The sequence below is a fragment of the Callorhinus ursinus genome, unplaced genomic scaffold, assembly GCF_003265705.2.
Source record: "Callorhinus ursinus isolate GAN/ISIS: 27379988/994484 unplaced genomic scaffold, GSC_fseal_2.0 scaffold12, whole genome shotgun sequence".
NCBI classification, from domain to species: Eukaryota; Metazoa; Chordata; class Mammalia; order Carnivora; family Otariidae; genus Callorhinus; species Callorhinus ursinus.
This window is the reverse complement of record NW_027397074.1, coordinates 9,209,371-9,235,447: the sequence shown is the minus strand read 5'-3', so window position 1 is coordinate 9,235,447 and position 26,077 is coordinate 9,209,371. Positions and strand designations below refer to the sequence as shown.

The window sequence follows — 26,077 nt, the reverse complement described above, 5'->3', positions numbered from 1 at the left end:
TGGATGTAATAGGCCAAGAAAGAAATTATTTTAAAAGGTCAAGAAAGAGAGTGGCAATAAAGACAGAAAAATAGGCATTAAGTATAAAATAGTGTAGTTGATATTTGTGGATTTGGCTATGTAAAAGAAAATTTACAATGACACAGATACTGATATTTTTGTTGTTTGTTTGTTTGTTTTAAAGATTCTATTTATTTGACAGAGAGAGACACAGCGAGAGAGGGAACACAAGCAGGGGGAGTGGGAGAGGGAGAAGCAGGCTTTCTGTGGAGCAGGGAGCCCGATGTGGAGCTCGATCCCAGGACCCTGGGACCATGACCTGAGCTGAAGGCAGACACTTAACGACTGAGCCACCCAGGCACCCCTGTTGTTTGTTTTGTATTTTTGGCCTTTTCAATTAAATATTTGACATGAGCTGAGTGAGAAACAACAAAGAGAATCGTGTTTGAGTTTAAATTTTAAGCCTGGGCTTTGTTCTCTTGAGTTTGAGTTGCTGTTGAAAGATCCGAGTAGAAATATCAAGTAGGCAGTTGAATATATGGTTGGCTATATAAACGTTTGAGTCATTGTTTTATAAGAGTAATTGAAACCCAGGCAACGCATGGGTTTAATCATGCAGAGAGGGTATAGTGTGAAAAGAGAAGTGTGATGGTGGTTGACACTTGAGGGTCTCTTAATTTAATGGCAAGATGGAGGAAAAGGGACCTTCGAATATGACTAAGAAGAAACAGCCAGGAAAGAAGAAACCCCCAAGTAGAGGGCAAGAGACAAAAATGTGTTCATTCTGGGACGGAAAATAAGGCTTTTAAAAAAGGTAGAAATGGGCAACAATCTCAAATATCATTGAGAATCCAAGGAAAATGAAGTCTAAAAAATATACACTGAATTGTGTAGCATGGTTGCCTTTAGGATATAACAAAGGGTTTCAATAGAACAATTGATGTTGAATACCCAATTGAAATGGATTGAGAAGAAAGTGAGAAGTTAGGAAATGGTGATATATATGTAATTCTTTAAGAAATGTGATTCTCAAGGAGAGTAATGTGTAGGAGCTGAATGGGTTGTATTAATGATGATGTAAAGATTCTAGGTAATAAGATCCAAGAGAGAGGGGGGATAATGAAAAGTGTTAAGTTGCCTAAGAAGGCTGGATATGATCAGATCCAAAACATTGGTGGAATGATTGACCTTAAAGTAAGAGGAAGAGTTCCTCTCATGTGCTAGCGGAATGTATTAGTGTATATTCATTTATGTGTTTGGTAGTGAGAAGTTGAAGATGTCTCATTTAAAGGCTTCACTTATTCTGCAATCATATGATCAATCATTTGTTAATCATATGATCTGAGAACAAGTTAGGTGATTTGACACTATATAGTGACAATGGTTTGAAATGATTAATGGAAGAACCAGCTGATAAGAGTGTCCTTGAAAGTTTACTAAGCAGTACAGAAGATCCATTTTGTGTTGGTGATCACAAATCTATATAACATTGCATTTACCTTGTTGGATCACCCTCTGCAAAATGCTTAGGTGTTTGGATACAAGTATGGAGAATGTATAGATAGACATGCCCTTCTGGGTTGTGGTTTCGGTGAAAAAAAATCACAGATTCAACCTATTTCTGAATTAAAAAAAAATCACAAATTCAAGGAACTTAATATTTCTGCAAAATTAGTGGAACTAAATAGCACAGAATCTAAACAGGTTAACAAAGAAAGTCAAGAAGAGAGAAGGCTGATGAAGTAGGTTCCTAGGAGATGGAATTGGAGAATTGTTGCTGTGTGCTTGAGTTAGTGATTATTCAGGTAGACCACAGTCTTCCTTGTGACTAGATCTAGACTCGAATTGTGTGAGAAAGGATGCTGTACAATGGAGGAGTAGTTCAGTGGAGAGCAAGAGGTACCGAAGCAACTTAATCAGTTTCCTGCAGTGCCAACGCTCACATTTCTAGTAAAATATATGTGCGTCTCTGGCTAAACAATCACAACTGGCCTTACCAAATTTTATTGTTTTTCCTCAGTTATTTGTTTAGTTTAGTCATTGTATAAATATTGATTTTTTGGAAAGCACATAGTGAGGAGTCAGGAGACTGAATTCTAATTTTACTTTTGTCATTATTTAGCTACATGATCTTGGGCAAGTTATGTTTTCCTCATCTAAAGAGTTAATTCATCGAAGAGGATCATTTTGTAAGACCTTTCCAAGCTAGAGGACTGTGATTCTTCTTAAGCTCTATAATTTCCTAAAATCTCAGGGATGTCCTGCCAACATATCAAATTCAATGTAAAAAAATGAACTAGTTTTATTTTCTTTAAGGAGTCAAAAGTTCAGAAGCATCTTTATTTTCTTCATCTTCTTTAACTACATCTGATTTGTAATTGATTGCTAAGCTCTGTTGATTTTTACTTTACAACTTCTCTTGTATCTTTACGGCTCTTACCATGATCTCTGAGATCCTGACATGTCAGATTATTATTACCTAATTCCTGGACTATTGCAATTGAAAGCAAATCTATTTCTTCAATCCACTGTCTGTTTTTAAAACTGCCATTCTCAATTTTCTTAAAACACCAAGGTAAGGCCCAATCTTCTTAAAGCAGTGTTTTGATCCTTTCATTTCCATACACAAAAATACTTTCCATACAGGAAAATTTTGAAAAACCTTAGCTTGATAATTAAGATCCTCCATCATCTGATGCAACCTACAAAAGTGAAAAATTTTGTCTTTGAATTTTAGTAGTAGCTTTTGCTAACTTTATTTAAGAAAAAGGTAAATATACCAACAAAATATTCCCTCTCCATTAGGCTACACTGACCATCATATTCCAAATTGAATCATTGCCTCTAATCCCTGGGTTTCCCAAGTTCCATTTTCTGCTTAATTTTTCTCCTAAACACTGAGCACCATCTAGCATGTTCTACATTTTCTGTATTTATTCTTTTTATATTTATATTCTCCATCATTATATTATAAATTACTTGAGGATAAAGATTTTTGTCTATCTCATTTACTGTATTCCTAATGTTTTGTTGGTACGTGGCATATAGTAAATGCTCAATATATTCTTGTTAAATAAATATATGAATGAGTAAAAAACATTTTTATCTAAATTATGAATTCAACTTTGTTGAATCTAGCATAATGCTTACATAACAAAATTAACTGGTAATATAAATTTTATAAATTCTTGATTATTTTGGAAATATTATAATCCTTGTATACATTATTTCTCTGTGGACAATTCTCTTCTTTTGGACAACTTTCAACATATCCAGTTTAGGTTTACAATGATCCTTGATTCCCAGGTGGTTTTTGCTGATATTGATTTTTTTTTTTCCTGGTATTGATTTGAGAAGAACTTACTGGATCAGCTTTATGGGGATGGTAGTAGGATGAGAACTTTAACCTGCCGAAGTTTGCTTACAATTTCCAGATGTTCTCTTCATATAGGCCAAGAAAGTCTTAATAAAGTAAATTGAGGAGGCATAAGGAAACAAATGGAAAGCATATTATTTACGATGATGCTCTGTTTTACTAAAGAACAAATTGGTTAACTAAATATAAAGTTATTTACTGTTGCTGTATTTGTATTTTTTCCATAATAAAGGACCAAGTTTTTGTGATTGACTCCAAGTGTGAATCTGGAAAAGGACGCTGCTCCTTCAACCCCAATGTGAACACAGTGTCTGTTATGATCAGTAAGTGGAAGATAAAAGAGGGAGGGGGAAGTACCAAATGAAAAGGAAATTAAAGAAAATAAATTCATGACATGGTATGCCCGTCGAGATAGTAGCATGAATGATAGTCCATGAGTGAGGTAACAGGAAGTTGTAAGCTGAGAAATTGTAGTTTCTTGGTTGCAAGAATTCATGATTAAGTGATAAGCATGTATTTTTTTTTCATTCACTATGGTGCTGTCATTTCTAGAGCAGGTCAACCATTTACAGAAAACTGTGTGTTCATATACACGTAATGATATATATTATAAAATAAATTTCAATAATTTCTGTAGTTTTTTTCTAGTATTTAAGTATACCCATTTTTCCTCATATTTTAGTAATATTTTGCAAATGATTAAAATGGTATTTCTTTCAAATGAAAGCATAACAAAATGCATGTGTATATCATTGGGACCAAAAATTAGAAAGCGAAATTACAAGATATTCAATTATGTCTGATGCAGAAACTTTTCAGATAAGCTTCTGAATATTATTTAATAAAAGCAGTGTCTTGGAAAGTCTTTCCATTAGGAAGAAAATTGTATTCATCTATTGAAATGATCTGAGATAGATATATATATATATATGGATAAATATATAGAGTTTTCATTTATTTCAAGTTAAATGCTATGAAAATAAACCTCAAAGATCTGTGAACACTAATAGTCATCAAATATCATTTAGAACAAAAGAGGTTTAAAACAGGACATTTTAAATTTTCCTGTTAAACTGTGATAAGTCATTTAATAGTTTTGTCCTTAGAGAATTGGATTTGTTTACAAAATTGAAGTTAGTGACTTTCATTTTTCAAGGATTTGAGACTTCAATTTCAAAAAAAAAAAGATTTCAATTTCTATTCTTGTATTCTTTTTTTTAAGATTTTATTTATTTATGTATTTATGTATTTATTTATGTATTTATGAGAGAGAAAAGAGAAAGAGTGAGCAGAGGAGCAGGAGGAGAGGGGCAAGCAGACTCCGCGCTGAGCACAGAGTCCGACGTGGGGCTTGATCCCACCGCCCTGATCCTGACCTGAGCCGACATCAAGAGTCCGATGGTCAACCGACTGAGCTACCCACGCGCCCTTATCTTTTAATATTTTGATTAACATTAGAATGTAAGCTAGCAGAGTCATTAAACTATTTGCTTACCTTAAAAACTGAAACAAAAAGGAGGAATAAGTTTTGTAGCTTGTATTTGTCATTTTCTTTGTTCTACTGATTACCCCTCTAAAATTATCTCCAATATTGTCTCCAATATTGTGGAGTAAATTTGTGTAGTCATGTCACTTTGCCATATGGGGCTTGATCATTTCTGTTCTAGTGCAAGGCACTAAATAACACAGATTGTTTAAAGTATTTCCATATATTAAAGTACGAAGAAACATTGAGAATTGAAGAATTCCAAATTTCATAATATAGTTGTGGTATCTAAGCCAATGTTCAAATTTAGAGGGTTTTTTTTTTTTTTTTTTTTTTTTTGCTATTTTTCATGTCATTGTTGTAACACAACAAGAAGTTAGGTGATATCTCTTAAAAAACTTATCAAGAGCCTCATGAGGTTCTTCAGTGGAAGTAAAATTGGAAAGCAAAGGATTTTTGGATTAAAGTTAAAAGGCACAGTTTATCTTTGCATAAACCAACACAGACATTCTGAAAAAAAATCCCTACTCAAAAAATTTTTTAAAGTGATATTAATAATTTCTTATACAAAATAAAGCAGAAGCTTCATTATTCCTAACTTGCTTTTAAAATTAATAAGTGGGGTGCCTGGGTGGCTCATCAGTTAAGTGTCTGCCTTTGGCTCAGTTGCGCTCCCTGCTCAGTGGTGAGTCTGCTTCTCCATCCCCCTGCTCTTGCACTCCTGCTCTCTCTCTGTCTCTCTCTCTCTCTCTCAGACAAATAAATAAAATCTTAAAAAAAATAAAATTAGTAAGAATTTAAGACAGGATGTGAAGCCAGTTAGGCAGGTAGGCTTTTATAATAGTTAAGACATAACTAATAAAGAAGCGTGCAGTAGGATTAGAATCAGCCCTCTCTGCCACACACCATCCTCTGAGTGTCCTTTTTCCTTTTCTTCTTGGAGACAGGTATGATAATTGACGCTGTGCTAATCAATCTGTTGAATAGCAGGAATTTATAACCCACCATTTTGGTGGTAATCCTGTATGATCTGTTCTCATGGGCTTCAGACCCCTACTAGGAAGCAGAACTGGGCAACACAATGCCTGCCATATCCACTTGCTAACTGGTAGGGGTCCAGTTCATGACCTGGTGAGCACATATTAAAAACATTTCATTCTCCATTCTATCCTGGGTTAACTGGTAATGCTTATTACTAAGCAGTAAGTTTGGAGTGCTTCAAAATGTTCCAGTCCTGCCAAAATGACCATGATCTGAAGGGAGCCAGGGGAATAATTCTAAAACATCAGTCCGAGAAAAAAGCTGCACAGTGGTTCAGTAGGTCAGACCTGATACATTTTATTCTTTTTTAAATAGACATTTAACTACTTTTTTTATTCTAGGGTCACACATACCCATTCAATGCTTACTGTCCTTACTAGAAATTAATATGAACCTTAACAAATAAGCTCAATGTCTAATTTAGGCAAACACAGATTAAAATATCTGATTTTACCATTAATGATGATAATTTAATTTTAAAATATATTTTCTTTCTTATCTCTGCATTCTGGCTTTTATGGCTTAATATGTTAAACCACATGTGGCTTATTAACATAATATTTTTGGTATAATGTTAATAATATATTGTGTATTACAATTGAAAAAGTAACACTTTGTTTACCTTATAGAAAACTTCTAGCACTAAAAATTAAAACATATACTTTTAATGATAAAATAAGTTTACCATTAATAATATTTTGACAATGAAAACTAATATTTTCAATCTATTTCATGAAATCATGGAATTTTTAATACATGGTAAAAAATTTTGAGACCATAAGCCAATTCCTGTATTTTACAGATGAGAAGATAGAGATTCAGGGTACTAAATGACTTAGCCCTAATGCCCACTTGGTTAATTCCTGCCAAAATTAGAAACTGAGTGTTCTCTTACAGTATTTTTTACTTATTAAAAGAAAATAATAATTAAGCCATTTTGTTATCATTTATACATATATTATTTCTGGTATTTTTGATACATACTGTATAAACTTAGGTTTTTAGTATAATTAAGTATAGGCAGAGGAATTCTTATTTCTGCATAGAATAAAATTGTTTTGGTAATCATACAGGCAATAATGAGACCAGGTTAAGTTTAATCCAATTTTTTGATTTAATGGACAATAGAAACCAACAAATAAACACTCTGTAATGTGGGTGGCTACCTAATAAGTGAGTTCTCCTTGATTTTTAAAATACCCTTAAAAACATTTAAAATTGTGTTGACATTTTCTTACTTTTTCATAGATGAGGAGCTTTTCTCTGGAATGTATATAGATTTCATGGGCACAGATGCTGCTATTTTTCGAAGTTTAACCAAGAGGAATGCAGTCAGAACTGATCAGCACAATTCCAAATGGCTAAGTGGTAAAAAACATTTTCCGCATTTTGAGAATCATGCTTTAAACTAATTTAATTCTGTAATGAAGAAAGGTTAAAATGGTTAAAAAACCAGCCGTGATGTAACAATTTCTGTACTCTCTGACTTTAAATATTTAGGATAAATAAATAATTGAAGTAGTCCATAGTTCATATTCTAACTCTTTATTAACTATCATACAATTATCATAAGATATATTAATAAATACAAATGACAGTGATCTTTATTTTATAGGCTCATATGCAAGAATCTTCTCCAGTTGTTTAATTGTAGCATATCACAATTAAATATGCTATTTATTCATTTAGTCTGCTTGAATATTTTAATAATGTCAAATCTAAAAATTTTCCTAAATTTGTGACAGATATAATGACTAAGGTATTTTCAGGAACTCCTATTTGTTTTATACTTAGATCCTTAACTTATAAAACTGGTATATATAATTTTTAATAATTTATTTAGTACTTAACAGAAATCATAGGTATGATAACTTGATGATTATCACTATTCATTTGTTTCTAATTTTGGGTGGAGTCACATGAAATTCACATATGAAAGATGCTCATTTGACTTTAATGTACAATTTCAATCATGAACACTGGGTGTTAACTAATGAATCATTGAATACTACATCAAAAACTAATTATGTACTATACAGTGGCTAACTGAACATAATAATAAAAAAAAAGAAGAAGGAGAAGAAACCACTAAGATTTGTGTCATTTCACCCTGGGGATGATTTCTAGCTGACCCTAAATTTGGCAATTCACTTAACATTGCACAGTGAAGCATGAATCACCACAGTTAAGCATCTTAATTCATTGATAGGCCGGCACAAGAAAGCATCAATTGTCCATTTACTTCTTCAATTTATGACTCCAGTACATCTGGAAATACAGCATTCTAAAACTTGTTTTGTTCTTGAAATAAGGAATCCCTCTATGTCTTCAAATGACTGCATTTTTTTCCTTGAAAAATTTCCCCTTCATTTCATATGCGTCTTTTAAGAGAAAAACGTTTCTCAGATGGACTCCTGGCTCCACATTCTGCTTCAATGAATTTGAGTTTTTATGCACTAGATTGAAAACTATAGAAAAACAAACTTCTTTTTTTTCTATAAAATGATCATTCGATTCCATGGGAAATACCTGGTAGAAAAGCCTTTTTATTGTTTAGAACTCATCAGTGCACAAAAATTTTTGCATTTACTGAACTTCTAGAATGTATTGCAGATAGGGAAAAAATTGATTAAGCTCTTATGTTACAGATATATTTTGTGGCACTTGATATTCCAAATACAGTATGTTGTGTGAATATAATTACTGCTGTTAGACGGTGCCTATGAACATGGAAGTGTTCTTCTATACCAAAGATGGAGAAGCCATATGCCTGTGGTCTACTTGGATGAACAGGTGATGGATTTCCATCATGAGTATATATATAGTCTTTGTATTTTTTTTCCAGAACCTATGTTTGTGGATGCACATGTCATCCCAGATGGCACAGATCCAAACGATGCTAAGGTGTACTTCTTCTTCAAAGAGAAACTGACTGACAATAGCAGAAGCACAAAACAGATTCATTCCATGATTGCTAGAATATGTCCTGTAAGTATTAATCTTTTCCTAATTTGAAGAAAGACACAAATTCAAATCATATAAATATGTTTCCTTTGCCAGTAGTTTATTTTCCTACTTTTATCTACGGTTACAGATTAATGAAATATTGAGAGGAGACATTTTAATTTATTGTTTATTCACATCAGTCGTACGAGATAAAAAAGCTTAATTCAAGGAAATACTGTGGTCCTGGTTTTACACAAATAAACAATTTTGTTTAATTTTTGTTTTTCCATTTAATGCATTTGTATTAAAAACAAATAGCTAAATTGTATGTTACAGAAAGAAACAGAACAGTTCTTGTGAATAAAATACAGTAGAACCTCATTAAAGACAATTATTGAGGAACTGTCTTACAACAATGAAAAGAAATACATTCGTAAAATATAGTCTTAATTCAAAACAGTAAACAAAATGTTCTTGTGTATAAACAGTAAGTATACATAGCAACTCAACAAAACTCATGATGGCCTCTCATATAGGAGTTTTATAGGTTTGCCTTGACTTATTTATGATTAGCATACTTTGTGCAAAAGTGTTTCTTAAAGAGTTCAGTGTTTAAAATAGTTTACTTTTAAATATTACAGTATTTCACTGATTGTGGAGCTCATCTGCTTTCCAGTCATTTAGAACAAGGCAGTAAAGCCTGCAGAAGGGATGAAAGGCTTCTGGTTATACAGAAAAAAAATCAGTAGAGACTATTTGTGAATGATCCAAATGCCATTTTCCCTTCCCTGGCTGGAGAAATATATATATTAAAGCATCTGATTAGAAATACTCAGGATTAAATGATAACACAGAGAAATGAGGGAGAGAAAAGAGAACTACTGAAGACCAGTTGGTATAAGTACAAACCCACTTTCCTGACCACAGTAGACTCTACAAGCTTCACTGTATACAATAATTTATGTTCATATTGAAGACAGTGAGTTATTAAGGCAAATTAAATTATGTGTTCTCCATACATTTTCCAGGTATTTTCATCATACACTGTTAAATTTAGAAAGCTTGGGCATATGTATATTGAAACATTTTCAATTGATACCATATTATGGAAGATTAATAGTATAGCTATGGGCATTTTATAAAACACTATAGATCTTAAATATTCATCTTTGCTGGTATGCAGATGTAGTTAGCATTTCCACCCTTCAGATTATAACAAATCCTCAAGTAATACAAATCTAAGCTGAATTTTTAATGCCCTTTAATATTTATTTAAGCAGTCTTATGTGTGTTTTCAAAATGGTTTCAGAATGACACTGGGGGACTGCGTAGCCTTGTCAACAAGTGGACGACCTTCTTGAAAGCGAGACTGGTGTGCTCTGTAACTGATGAAGACGGCCCAGAGACACACTTCGATGAATTAGGTACATGAATGTGATATTGAAAAATGGTTTTTGAAAAAAAGAATTTGTAAAGTTTATTTTAATAACCTCTCAGAAGAGGGTCTATTTTCCACGAATGTTTTTAGCATAAATAATCTGCCAATTTGAATGAATGACCCGGATACTGTTCATAAATTTCCTTAAGTGTTTCTTAAATCTGTTTTGGCCCCGAGTGCACTACTGAAACATTTAGTTCATTGAATTCACCATGATATATGAATGTGTATGTGTGTGTGTGTGTGTGTGTGTGTGTGTGAGAGAGAGAGAGAGACAGAAACAGAGGTACTTGCATAATTTACATATGAATAATGATATATTTGTGTTTATCTAAAAGAATGTGCATTTCATACATATTTAAATTCTAATATTCTGATTTGAAATCAGTTTGTATGAGAATACAGCTATATATTTTTACTGTTAATAGTTGATGAGCAGAATGGAGGTTGGATGGGAAAGTGTCGGTGTAGAAATTAGACTTGTGCTCCAGTCTTAGTCCTCCTTGGTGACCCTGGGATTAAGTATTCTCAGCATGTGTGACATGAGGAGGGTTATACTTTCTAGGTCAAATGAGGACTAACAATCTGATTCCTTTCTACCATGGAAGAGTTATCTTTTTAATCAGAGTAACTTGATACACACCATAGTGTCATGTTTACTAAGTGCCATTTAGAAATGACTTTTACAAACTGAGGGTTCTAGAGGGGAGGGGGTGGGGGGTTGGGTTAGCCTGGTGATGGGTATTAAAGAGGGCACGTTCTGCATGGAGCACTGGGTGTTACACGCAAACAGTGAATCATGGAACACTACATCAAAAACTAATGATGTAATGTATGGTGAGTAACATAACATAATAAAAAAAAAGAAATGACACTTATTTTGCTTTAATCCATTAAAATGTAAACTGCTGGCTCTTTTCAGATTTTGAGGCAGGTGATGACATAAGCAATACAAATGCATTACAATATAGAAAAATCTACTGGTTCTAGCAGTCATAGAAACTGAAATAGGTAGTTGAACTCTTCAAAAGCCAGCCAGTGTGTTGATTGTAGAAACAAAAGTTTTTGTATCAGATTTTCTAGAAGAAAGTTCCAAGTATGATTTTTGTGTTATAACCTAGTCACACATTATTTCCCCCAAATTCTTTGCAAGTATGTTTATGTTTTAATGATTTAGGATATTTCAGTCTTTCTTGATTTTTAGAGAAAGCCAGACAGCTCAGCCTTTTGCTCACATATGGAAAGCCTGCTCATTACTAATTTATTGCTTAAGAGGTCCTAAATTCATTGTGAATTTAAAATAAATGCATCTTTCTTTGTATTTCCCAGAAAGAATCTTATTTGCGAAAAGTCACTAAATGCAGATTTTTCTTGTAACTGTAACAATTGATATTTAACTGGGGTTTCCTACCAGAAATCTACTTCCAGGTTCTGTTATGTATTACTGAACCTCACTACCTATTCCTTTGTCTTTGCCTTAAAAACCTTGAAACTTTTTGTCATTGGGGGAGTTATTGATTAAATAAAAATATCACTAGCAATTTTGACCATAAGCCAAAAAGTCTTATTTTATACAAAGAAAAAAAGTCACTTTGAAAGAGTTTCCTTCTACATTCCAACTTCTAACCCTAGGTCAAAAAGAAATTGTGATTTGTAATACTTTTTAAATTTAAAAAAGAGGCATATTATCATTAAAGGATATTTAGAAAATGCAGAGAAAAGGGGCTCCTGGTGGCTCAGTAGGGTAAATGTCCAACTTGTGATTTTGGCTCAGCTCATGATCTCATGGGTCGTGGTCGTGATCTCATGGGTGGTGAGATGGAGCTCCCATTGAGCTCCACAGTCAACGGAGAGTCTGCTTGAGATTCTCTCTCTCCCTCTCCTTCTGCTCCCACTCCCTACTTGCACTCTCTCTCTAAAATAAATAAATAAATCTTAAAAAAAAAAAGTGCAGAGAAAAGAAGACATATTTCTATAGCTCTGCTAAGCAAAGACACTCATTGGTAATCCTATTATATCCTGGTATATAATTTTATGGTTTATGTGGTTCTAGTCTATATTGTATACCACTGTGCCTTGTCCACTTAATATTACTTCATTAGCATGGTTTCCATAAATTTGCAGTCTTTATAAACCCTTTTGTGTTTGTATAATATTTTATTTAATTTACTCTACCATGTGCCTATCATTGAGTTCATTTAGTTGTTTCCAGATTACAATGATGCTGCCAAAATATCTTGCTCAATAATACTTTGCATAGTTAAAATTATTTGCTTAGGGTTAAATTTTAAAATACAGTTAATATTTGGGAACTTTAAGAGAATGATGTTTTCCTTTTATAGAGGATGTGTTTCTGCTGGAAACTGATAACCCAAGGACAACACTAATATATGGCATTTTTACAACATCAAGGTAATTATTAAACAATTATAGCTAATGGGTTAAACAGTAAACTTTATCAAGTAATAGTAATTATTACAAAACATTCTTTTCAACTTTTAATTTTACATAGCATTCAGGATGTAATCATCCTGTTTTATTACTTTTGCCTGATTACTGAAATACATTTAAGCTGAACTAACGCTTTCAAAATAGTTTTGAACAGAATGTTTATAATGACTATATGCTATTTTTTTCAAAGAAAGGAAAATATTAATTATAATGCAGGAATAAAGTATATAAGATTTTTTTTAAGGAAGTAACTCAAAGACTCATGTTTCACCTAAAACTTTTGGTATATCTATTAAAATAAATTTTTTTTAAGATTTTTTTTTATTTTTTTTGAGAGAGAGGTTAGAGAGAGAGCCAGAGAAAGCACAAGCAGGGGGAGGGGCAGAGGCAGAGGGAGAAGCAGGCTCCCCGCCGAGCAGGGAGCCCGATGCAGGCCTCGATCCCAGCACCCTGGGATCATGACCTGAGCCGAAGGCAGATGCTTAACCGACTGAGCCACACAGGCGCCCCTCTATTAAAATAAGTTTTACTTCTGGAGCGATCTAAAATGATGACTATTCAGAAACTAATAAAATACTGCACCAGTTTTCATGTTCCATATGACAGTATTTCATATATTTGAAAATAGGTTTAATGTTTTCTAACTTCTCCGGGATGTCTAATCCCAATTGTCATCTATTTCAAGACAATTGCCATATTCTCACCCTTTCCTAGACATACTTCTGTTTACTCATTTTACACTGGGAATGTTACTCAGAATGCAGCACAATACTCCAGCTGTGGCATGGCTAATACAGAATGTCATGGGTCCCTTTTATTAGACAATCAATTATAAAGCAAAAACTTGAAGATTTTAGCATGCTCTTCTAGTGGGGCAAGCACAGCATAATTGTAAACTGTAATGGGCCATTCAAAGTAAAAGAAAATCAAAGGGATTTAATTATAAATCATATTTACACTTGCCCTATAAAATATGTAAAAAGAGGTCTTTCAGGATTAACAGTTTAACTCCTGTTCTAATAGAGAAAGTAGTCTTGGTTTAACTTACAAGGAATTGGACAAAGTGAAAAGAACCAAATTCTTAAGAAGAAAATGTTTGTTTCAAAAAAATATTTCTACGGTGTTTGTTTTTCCCAATAGCTTTTTGGAAAATTCAAAATTGTCATTTCTGACCAGTGATGCTAATGATTAATAATGTATCTTGTTTTTTTCAATGGGCATCTAAGTTTTCCATTAGACATCTAATTTAAGAGATATATGTAAATCAGAAATGTTTGTTTCAGTCAATCTGCCTTAGTGACAACAGAAATAGTTTTCAGTAAGGATCCAAACAAATTCTATGAGATTTTACTGATTAAAAGTTAATATAATGGATCTCTTTTGGACCCTATTGTTTTTTTCTGTTACTAACAGGGAAAATACATAAACTATGACAACAGACTTTTCTAGCTACTATTTAGGTTACATGTAAGATCATTCTCACTTTAATCTTCAGACAAAGAGATACTGTTTTCCCTTAATGAGATTTATTTCTCGGAGTTAAATTATGATAGATTGTATTGACAGTGACTTAGAATTCAAATTCATATTTTTGAATAAATCATCAATTTATTTTTTGTTGTTAAGATAAAGTAGTTAGAAACTTCTTTGACGTGTCCCATATTTTAGAAACATTAATAACTCTTTTATAACTTATTATTGTCTACTACCTCCATGGATGAATTAAATATTTTAATGCTTTATGTATCTATGGTTTATTTTAAAATAATAGAAATTTTTTAGCTTTAATGTGTACTGTAGCATTCAACTTTTCCATGATGAATTATATCAATTTTTTATCACAAACTTTACCATCTATTTTTTTAAATTGTATTTAAAAGTCAAAAAAAGTAAGAAAATGGATCTCTTTCTGTTTTTTGTTTTTTTCTTTTTTTAGCTCAGTTTTTAAAGGATCAGCAGTGTGTGTGTATCATTTATCTGATATACAGACTGTGTTTAATGGGCCCTTTGCGCACAAAGAAGGGCCCAATCATCAGCTGATTTCCTATCAGGGTAGAATTCCGTATCCTCGCCCTGGAACTGTAAGTATATAGGAAAGTTTCTTTGTTGTTTTGCTTTTTAAAAAATATAATTTAACAAGATATGAATATCATGTTAATGTTTATTAAATACAACCATAGACCTACTGATACACTCATTATAATTTTTCAGGTCATTTGGGATTTTACAAATATATTATAGCACCCTCTACAATTTTTTCTAAGTACTGTTATTAATATAATCTCTTTTAGACTTCAAGACAACTGGGTATGTGATACAGGGCAGAGATATTTCCTAATTTTATTGACATAAAAACCATAGCTTGGGAAGTGTTAACATTTTGGTGGCAGCCTAAAAGAATTTGAATGCAAGTTGCTTTTTAACAACCCTTCCTGATATTAACGAATCTCACCTATTTTAATAAAGGAATAGCCATACAAGAATTAATTTAGAGATACAACATGTAGATTTTTGAATTTTAAGGGATATATTTAGGGATATATGAAAAATTATATGCTATATATTTCTCAAAGAAAGAAAACAGTATGTGTAAACAAACACAATGAAAGTGATGTTATAACTCAATAAAATATTTATAAGCTATAAAGTTTTGAGGTATACAGGTATATTAGCAGTATTAAGAAGTACACTGAAAACTAACGTTTCTAGCTGAAGCTATAGACAGTGCACTGACAGACTGGAATTGAACTTTTTCTAAGACAACAGTGATCATTGTCCTACTATTTGTTTTTCATTTGGCCCCTTATAAGGCTTTATTGAATTCTAGAATATTGATTAGTTTTTGTCTCTATAAAATGTCGTAGAGTACACTGAAAAGAGACAATCAAGAGGAATATAATTTTCAATTGACTATCAAGAAGAATATAATTTTCTTATTATTTTTGCATTTCATAAAATATGGTTATATTTATTTTATATGTGAGTAAAGAAGAATGGTTTCATGGAAAATAATCAAAAGATAGCTGTTAAAATATTATTTTCTTGAAATGTTTCTTTTTCCTTTTTACTTGAATATGAAATTCTCTCCACCAGTGTGCTTTCAGATATTCATCCCACATAATTTTTACTGATTGTTGATTCACTTTATTTTTTGTCTTATTATTAGAGTTTATTTGCAGTGTATTATTCAGTCCTTTATTTTCTCATCATTCTAAATTATACTGCTGTCAAATTTCTTTGAAAAATAGGAAAAATAGTTTGCTAAGCCTTTAAACCTATTTATTCAAAATTAAAAGAGCTCAAATTTGGTTCCCTGTCTAAGAAGCTCAAAGATTAATCATTGATACATCTTTTATAGGAACAATTAACCTTTAATTAACTGGAAAGATTATCATCGTTACTCTTTAGCTATGAAACAATTAAATTTTAAAAAGCCACACTTAATCATGGCTGGGGACAAAGTCCTATCATACAATTCACAGTCTCCTTTCACATGATCTGTCTTTGATGCTCATAGCTCAACAGAAAGTGAAAAAAATAATTATTTTGTGTAACACAAGGAAGATATCAATAGATATATTGATCTTAGGGTACCTCAGCTTGAGGTGTGTTGGATAAGAAGCAGAGATTATTACATAAGAGGAGGCAAAGTGAAGGGGAAGGTGAACAACTTTCAGATTCCATTATAACTCACAGCTTTCATTATTTCATTCAGTGTATTTCATGCGTTCCCAGGTGACTCACTGATAACCTGTTCAAAGATAAATCTTCTTTTTGAGAATTACTTGCTATTTGAAGTTGACCAAGTCATTGCTTTATCTTAATACAGAAAATTAACAGGTGATTGTGATTGTATATGCTTTCATTAATTATTCTTTTTAACAACATACATATGGGATTCATACAGGAACAGTTGGTTTGCAAACTCAACAAAATTCCATTTTCCCCCAAGTATTACCTTAAGAGAAATTTCCCAGGTAAACAAACAAAACAGATAAAAGAGAGCCATGCTCACTGAATCAGGTTTGAGGCCTCAGAGCCTCAGTGAGTATATGTAGGAGCTAGTTTATACCCAGTTTTTAGGAGTAGATTGTATGCACTTTATCTCAAGTAAGGATTCACAGTACTAACTTGAGATCAGCATGGTGAGAGTAGTTACAGTCTGGAAACTGACAAGTATTAAAATTCAGGGATTTTTTTTCCTGAAGAAAAGCCACCCATTCCCACCCCTTGTCAAGACTCTTCACCCAAATGACAGTTCAAAAAGACTCTTAGGAATCATATTGAGAAAACCACTTATGTCAAATAGCAATTATTCTAAATAAAATGTGGGAATAGATAAACCCCTTTTAGTACAACAAAATAAACCAATGCTAAATTAGAAAATTCTGCTAACAGTCCTACTTTTCACTATTTCCCCAGCTCCTAAGAATAATCATGTATTTTTTCTGTTGTAAAACAGTGTGGTATAAGCCAGGGCTTAGTAACACACATCTGGAGCTGACGCCGTGAAAAAAAGGGAGTAGTCAGTCCTTGAGACATATTTCTATAATGTGGTTTCTTACATCTGGTGCTGAGACCAGAGCAGCTCCCTTAAATAAAAAAATAGTCAGATGAGTGATCCTTAGGGAGTGAAACAGGCAGGGTGGAGGAAGACCTCTGGAATTCCTTCTGGAAAGCATACCTCCCAGAAGATCTGGTCCCTCCACCCTTCCCTGAGCAACACACCAGGAAGTTTCAGCTGTCTGACTCAGAGTGGCCAGTGTCTGCCTTTTTCCTAAGCTTCCAGGGTTTAATAACCCACTGATGTAGCAGGAAGACCTACAGCCAAGTGACCCAGAGTAGTCCCTCTTCTCTGGGGCTAAAAATGTTGCTTCTGAAGTCCTCCCATGAAGCATCAACTATGATTGCTCTACTTTATTTCCCTACACAGTAGTCCAGTTGCTGGGTCAACCTCATAAATACATGACTGTATTCTTAAAGAAATGACAGGGGCAGGAATTGTATACCCTCATTCTAATGTTCCCTGTAGGTGATTCTTTTAAAGCCGGGTTGATGGCTATGTTAGCAAACTGCCCCAGTCAGTGGGAAAAAGCCTGCCAATTGTGTCATAATGTTTTTCCATAAGTAATTCAAGTTTGTGGAAGAAACAAGACACCTTTGGTATGTTGCAAAGGGCAGCCAAAGACTGCAGATTCTCTCTGTGGTTGAGCTAACACATTACATTATTCTGTTGCAACATGTATAAAGCTTCCATAGAAAATTGTTTTTGCTTATACTCTTCTGTTTAAAGCAGAACCTAATAAAAATGTTCTGTTTTAATACCTATTTATAAGTGGACCAGAACCATCTGCTTTCATCATCGTGCCTGGTACCTGGTGCAGCAAAAGAACACAAAAAATTCATGATCCACATAGTTAGTGGTGGCCAGAAAAAGAGAACTTTATTGCTGGTGCTTTTGTTGATTCCATGCATCTTTGGGTGGTTCTTACTTCTTGTCTTCATAGATGTTTAAAACATTGTTAGGGAACTTTACAATAAATTTAAGTACATAAGGTGTGTAGACATGAAAAATTCATTGTATGTTTTTTCATATCATTATTCAAGACACATGAATAAAATAGACAATAAATACTATTGAAGTCTAGGTGAGAGAGAGACTGTTGTGGGACAGCCTTATGTAGAGAAGGCATATAAAAAATAGGAGATTGAGCTGGCCCCGAAGGCAGTCAGATTTGGATAACTTGGGTGGGGAAAGAATGGTAGTCCAGACAAAGGTTATAGCTTACATTACAAGGCAAAGATAGAAATTAATAAGAGTTCTAGAAGCTCTGCCTGAGCTAGTAGGACTGGGACAGAACACTCCTGTCAGCAATGGGGGATAAATGGAGGTGAAATGAGGACCAACTGGTGCATAAGTACAAGTCTTCAGCTCTGTAAATCTTTGGGCTTTAAATAAAGGGCCTAGATTACCAAGGGTTTAAGCATGAGATCAGTTTCTCTCAGAATACAAGTTTCAAAGTCCAGTGCCAGAAACTACCCCAGATTCTGGAATGCCATTTATTTATGTCCATGTATTTATCCATATACCACTCATCTTTCAAGTGTTTAGGTCAAGCTCCCCTTGACCATGCCAGTCACTCCTTCTCTGACTAGTTTTGCTTTTATTTTCTGTATTCTTTAACCTCAGCTCCTACCTCTTTCTTCCACTTTGTGCTCTGTGATCCAGCAATGCCCCAGGAATTATAGTTTCCTAAATATTCCAATTTTTTTCTATCTCTAAACCTTTTCACCAACCCTGAGAGCCTTAAGTTCTCTACTATTCTGAATTCTTTTAAAAAATATTGGCTCTTACACACATATGGCAATTGATCATGAACAAGATTTATTATTTATTTTATATTTGTCTTAAATTATTATTATATGCCTTGTTATTTTGCTTTGAAGATGCCCATCTTCCATACTAGAATACTTATGTCTAGAAGATAATGGTGGCTTTTTCTTTGTCCCCCACTGGGCACATCAAAATGCTTTTGAATAAAAAGTGTCCAAAGAATAGCTACATGAATTAAGATATGAATATGTTAATATTGAAAACTAGGATCATGGATGTGAGATTTAGGAGCATCAGAGGATGGCAGATGTCAAGAATACCTAAAAATAGGAAAGAAATTAGGTTGAGGGCAACAATTGCTGATATTTCCTTAACATGGCACTGTTATTGTTCCTAGCATTTCACCCAACACTTTAGTAATCAAAACACTTAAAATGTCTTTACTCAAAAAAGGAGTCCTTATCACTGCTCGATAAACAGAAAGCTAGAACTGGGGAAAAAAAAAAAAAAAAAAAACAGCTCAAAGGAGAAGTTTAACCCAAACTACTTAATGACTATTTGTAGAGCTCAATCAGCCTTCCGAAGAATGAGACACCAGCCTCATTCATAGACAGAGGCTTTATTTTATGGCAGCATGTGGATGTTATATTATCTTGAGATTTCAGTGCACATGCTTTCACATATCACAAGGTGAGGGATAAGTTAATCGCATCTTATTTATACTTGGTAGCGTTACACCGAGCAAACTCACAAGTCCAGATAGAGAATCTACAAAGGGTAATCCATTTTTCTTCTTGTCACAATCATTGTCACTCATCCTGTGTCTTATCTGCAAAGTTTATGCCACGAATCAATGGAAAAAATTAATTATTGTCAAAAAGACTTCTTTTGTAATTTTGAAAATACTCCTACCATGAAACACTGGTTTCAAAGCAAGAAGTTCATAAAACCAAAGCCCCAAATGGGGGACATTTGAATGAATATAAAATAAATGATTTGAGTTGATTTGTTTGGTTACCTATTTAATAAGTACACTTTTGGGTACATGGGACATAATTTTTAACTGAATTTAAATTAGGTAAAACCCAGAAACTAGACACTTACAATTTAATAACCTTATCACACATGAAAATAATTGCTAACTGGAAATTATATAAATTGCCTAGTAATATATGCTAACTTTGGTTCTTTCTGGAACTTACAAATGAGAATGTTTGCAAATATTTAAGGAGACATCTCAGCTTAGCAAACCATAATTATTGGTGTTTTATGAGGACCTGGATTGCCCGTGCATTTGTTCTTTCCATTTTTTCATTCAGTGAGCAATGCATTTCCCTTTTTCCACTTTGTGTGAGGAATGAGGGTAGAGAACACCCATAATTTTACACTCTGCAGAAGTATGGAACACTTCCATCATTTTAGAATACCCTCAGATGAAATTCTTTGTCCCCATTTGGTCTTTTTTGTGGGCAATTTATAAACATGTATATTTAAATATAATGCTTTTTCCTAAAAGAAAAACATATGAACCGTAGATGAAAGACACTTGATGGGATAATGAATCAGAGGCTTACTTTTATTACTTGTCTCATTATCTCTCCTTAGTGAAGTCATTTAATTGCTCCCTGTGCCTTTCTATAAAAAAAGAATTATATTTACTGGTCCTGTAAAAAGTTCTAGTAATGTTAACTGGTCAAAGTGAGTCTAAAAATTGCATTCAGTATAATACCGTCTAAGTGAGTGAGGCAACATCAGTAATTTGCTGAAAGTTATTTGCAAATGTGGGTCGGCCCAACGATACTGGTCCAGAGGCACTAACGTTGTGGGATAGCTGTTGCAAGGGCTTAACCTAGAGGTCATCATGTTTTTGGGGTCCCTAAAGTTGTTTTTCTTTTCTTACATTGAGTTAGCATTACAATTTTGGCAGATTTCACATAAAATTCCACATTTCTATTTTCTGTTGAAATCTGGCCACACCAGGCTTATATTCCTGCACGGGAGCAATCAGTTAGACATGAGGGTTCATTGTCACTTTTGAATAAGGTACAACTTTCCAGTTCATTACTGTCCCCATTACATCCTACAGTTTGCCTAGATGCTGTACCCATTGCTATTGATCAGAACTTTTGCTTTGTTGCCTTCCTCTACCTTCTACCTCTCTCAAGAGAATAAATGAAAACTATAACAGAAGTGCTTTTCTTTCAAGAAAATATGACAAAGTATTTTTGTTTTGGAAAGTAGAAATATTGTCAAGTATTTAATAGGATTACACAAATAATGTGTATATGTGTTAAAGATTATACCTAACAGTTTTGTTTGTATAACTTAGCACTTGGATCCTATTAATGGATAAGTTTGAGTTCCAAGCTTTAGCAGCTCCCAGCCTACCCCTGAGCTTGGCCTCAGATGCCCTATAAATGGAATCTTCTCCCCAGAAGCCCTTGTCATGCCTTCTTTTCAGAACTGCTGAAGCTGTCCAGCAGTCCTTTTTCAGATCTTATTATTGCTTTCTAGCTGCCTCTTTGAACTTGATGCTCTGAATCTTTCCTCTCCTGGCCGAGATTGAGGCTCTTGTTTCATACAGCCCCTGCCCCAAAATTGAATGCCAGATATAATAGAGTAATTCACTCATTAAATTACTCTTTGTTGAATATCTACTATTTGTCAGCTTCGGTATAGGTGTAAGAGTGAAACAATAAACAAAATATACCCAGTTAAGGTCAACGCGTAGCTTACATTCTGGAGAGAGAAACAGACAAACAGACAAGCAACTAATAAATACATAATATACAGTTAGGTAAATAGAGCTGTGAAGAAAAATAAAGCAGGTTAAGGAGATGAAGAGTGGAGACAGAGATGAGGAACTATGTTTTTATGTGTCACCACCTTTAAAGAAGTAACTTTTGAACTGAGAACTGAAGGAGGTAACAGGGAAAACCCTGGAATTGTCTGGAGAAGCACATTTCAAATGGGGAATAGCAGGTGCCAAGGTCCTGGAAGGGGAGCGTGCTTGAGCCCCAAGAACAGCGAGAACTACTGTGGGAATGGTAGATGCAGACCAGATATACAGGGGTTTGTAGGCCATGGTAAGCTGTTGGAATTTTATTCTGAGAGTAATGGAAGTCACAGGAGTCTTTTCTACAGGGGAATTATCAAGTCTAATGTACCACACCCAATCCAAGCTCCAACTTCAGCGATCCCTCTTTTGGGAGGTGGGAAGCAGGTGGAATACAACTCTTGCACATTAGAGTTCTGATTGAATTTGATAATGATAATCTGTTTTGGCCAGTAACAGCATTAGATTATATCCACAATATTTTTTTTTCTTTTTTTCCCTAACAGCACTGTCACTGGCACAGAATAAGAATAGAAAAGTGATGGGTGGGAAGGGTAAAAAGTTATATACAAAGTGGCATCAACTGCTCTCTGAAAACAAATGGATTAGGACCAGTGGACTTAGCCTGGCTCAAATGGTCAAATTGTGTATCTTTTTAATTCATTTTCTATAGATAGTTGTATATATAGTCATGCTGTTTTCTCATCAACGGATAGCAAGTACAGATGGTCCCCACTTATGATGGTTCATCTTATGGTTTTTTGACTTTATGACGGTGCAAAAACAATATACATTCAGCAGAAACTGTACTTTGAATACTTAATCTTGATCTTTTCCCAGGCTAATGATTTGTGATGTGATCCTCTCTCATGATGCTGGGTTGGGCAGCGATGTGATCACAAAGGTCAACAAACCATACACTTACAACCATCCTGGTTTTCACTGTTAATACAGTATTCAATAAATTACATGAGTTCTTCAACACTTTATTATAAAATAGGCTTTATGTTACATGATTTTTGTCTAACTGCAGGCTAATACAAGTGTTCTGACCATGTTTAAGGTGGGCTCGGCTAAGCTATGATGTTCGGTAGGTTAACTTGCATTTTTAACTCTCAATATTTCCAATTTATGATGAGTTTATGAGGATTATTACCCATCATAAGTCGAGGAGGATCTGTACTTACAACAACTTAAGCTTCTAAGTATTTTGAAAAGTAGAGGCATTTGGTTATCACTCAAATGAAGTAAGTATTTACTAACTTGGTTCTTTTTAAAATATTTTATTAGTGCCCAGGAGGAGCATTTACACCCAATATGCGGACAACTAAGGAATTCCCAGATGATGTTGTCACTTTTATCCGGAACCATCCTCTCATGTACAATTCTGTCTACCCAATCCACAGAAGGCCTTTGATTGTTCGTATAGGCACTGACTACAAGTACACAAAGATAGCTGTGGATCGAGTAAATGCTGCTGATGGTAGATACCATGTCCTGTTTCTCGGCACAGGTAAGTATTTGAGCTCAAACTATACTCTAATGTGTAGCAGAAAAGCATAATAGGTAAGGACCATAATATTGAAACCAGAGAGACTCCAATGTTGATGTCTGTTGGACCCTCACTGAGGTATTTAATGTCTCTATGCCTGTTACCACATCTGTAAAATGGAGTTAATGAAATAAATTACTTCCGAGGGTTATTGTGAGGAACAAATGGGTTAATATATGTAAAGCATCTAGAACAGTCCCTGGCACATATTATAGTGAAATATAATAATTATGAGCCGAATGAAAGGATGGGAAGAAATTTTAAGCATGGGTAGTGTTTCTCTCAACTGAAGCAAATATGTGGAGCCATTTTCCAATGATAATGATAATGATAGATAGTTCTAGATAACATTTAAAAGTGAATTTAATAACAAATACAGATAGCTTTTTTGAAAATGTTAATGGTAGTATTTTAATACATTTACAATTGTAGTTTGCCAGTTTACTTTAATACACAAGTTGAGTGAAAAATACTCTTGTTTATAGATCTACATGAATGTGGAATGGCTGACTTTATAGCAGTGGTTCTTAAAGTGTGTTCCCCAGACTTAGAAAATCAGTATCACCCAAGAAGTTGTTAGAAATGCAAAGTTTAGGGCTCCAATCCAGGAATTCTAGGGATAAGACCCAGCCATCTGTGTTTTAACAAGCCCTCCAGGCAACTCGATATACACTAAAGTTTGAGAACCACTACTCAAGAGAAAAAACTCTAGTTTGCCAGTCAGGCAGTAATTAACATCTTTCAAACATTCCTGACCACCTTGCAGGAAGTGATGAAATCTCTTTACTTGCAATATCAGAACTACTCCATGAAATTAGGTAATTCCTCTACTAGCTTAAGAAAGAGATAGAAGATGTGTCTGTAAACCTCATTATAAGATATGCAATGGTGCCATAAGTATTCTGAGCTAAGAAATGAATTTGCACTCAAACCTCAATTTAAGATGTGGATATATTTTCTTGGCTAAATAGTAATTTCAAAGTGTACCTTTCTTATGAAATTCTTATTTTGTTCTTTCTTAAAACCCCAGATCTGAATCTTTCACTCTCATAGAATTTCAGCTTGTATTGGTCTGAGGTTGAGAATCCGCTGACATGTACGACTTGGCATCCTCTTTCACACTTGGACATATCGGTGGTTTCACTGGTGCTCTCTTTGTTGGCCCCACACCTGAGAAATCATCCTTCCTTCCCAGACTAACCATTCTCTAGTTTGTTCTCAATTTTACTCTTTCCCGCCATTTCCAGGACCTTTTTTTATCAGCTGTCTTTTTATTTGCTTTATTTGTTCATTTCATTCTCTACTGTATCCTTGGCTTAGAAACCTTATGCCAGGATACAAAACTAAACTACACCTCAACCCATTGCTCACCCTCTGCTAGCCTGTTGATTTTGCCAAGGTCTTCAAAGTCCTCATGATAAGAACATCCAATGACCTTTAACCATGAGGTACTTCCATCTCTTCTTTGCATCATTTGCTATTGTAGAATGTCTCTTTGCCGGTCGCTTCAGCCACAAGTAATTTAAATTCCTTCTCAGTTTCCCTCATGAGCTTCACTTCCTCCTGCTTGTGAGCATAGGTATCCCCCGAGATTCTGTCCATAGTCCTCTTCTTTTTACATATTCTTTGGCCATCTCATTTATTGATTTGGTTTTAATTATCTATTATATACAAATAAATCCCAAATCCCTAGTCCTTGTCATTTCCTGAACTCAGTATTTGCATTTACATCTTACTTGTTTTTTTGTATTTTATTTTATTATTTAAAAAAATTTTTTACATTTTTATTTTAATTCCAGTTAGTTAACAGACAGTGTTATATTAGTTTCAGGTGTATAATATAGTGACTCAACACTTGCATACATCACCCTGTGCTCATCACAAGTATTTGTCTGAGTTACTTCACTTAGCATGATACTCTAGCTCCATCCACATCATTGCAAATGGCAAGATTGCATCCTTTTCTATAGCTGAGTAATATTCCATTGTATATATACCATCTCTTCTTCATCCATTCATCATTCGATGGACACTTGGGCTGCTTCCATATCTTGGCTGTTTTAAATAGTGCTGCTATTAACATGGGGGGGATATATATCCCTTTGAACTAGTGTTTTGTATTCTTTAGTAAATATCCTGTAGTGCAATTGCTGGATCATAAGGTGGTTCTATTTTTAACTTTTTGAGGAAACTCCACACTGTTTTCCACAGTGGCTACATCAGTGTGCTTTCTCACCCAACAGTGCCCTGAGTGTTCCTTTCTCTCCACATCCCAGGCAACATCTGTGTTGTTGATTTACATCTTACTTTTAGATAACACAAATTGTGTAACTCCTTAACATTTCAGACATCATGCTTCAAACTCAGTTTATCCACTCCGAAGACTCTGGAATCAGTGCTTAATCCAGTCTCCCATATTTGTATTCTTACTGCACGTTCCTTTCAACGTTCCATTTCTCCATGATATGTAATTTCTCTCTAGGCATATCACTGTGCCTGGTAAGCTCAATAAATATTTGTCAAGATGAATTAATATCATGACCATATCCATTGCTACTCATATAATGAAGGGAATTCATAACTATTTGCAAAAGCTCATCTTCATTTTGCGAATAAA

General features: G+C 34.0%; 1 protein-coding gene across 2 annotated transcripts in view; it reads left to right on the top strand.

Annotated features, from left to right (window-relative positions):
• Positions 1–26,077, top strand: part of SEMA3C (semaphorin 3C) — a 178,831-nt gene that overhangs the window by 99,821 nt on the left and 52,933 nt on the right. For both annotated transcript variants that reach the window (XM_025872795.2, XM_073898718.1), the window contains exons 6-12: positions 3,609–3,699; positions 7,152–7,271; positions 8,749–8,891; positions 10,159–10,273; positions 12,630–12,699; positions 14,675–14,819; positions 23,199–23,421. In XM_025872795.2, the coding sequence (XP_025728580.1) occupies positions 3,609–3,699; positions 7,152–7,271; positions 8,749–8,891; positions 10,159–10,273; positions 12,630–12,699; positions 14,675–14,819; positions 23,199–23,421 (907 nt within the window). The remainder of the gene's footprint in view (positions 1–3,608; positions 3,700–7,151; positions 7,272–8,748; positions 8,892–10,158; positions 10,274–12,629; positions 12,700–14,674; positions 14,820–23,198; positions 23,422–26,077) is intronic.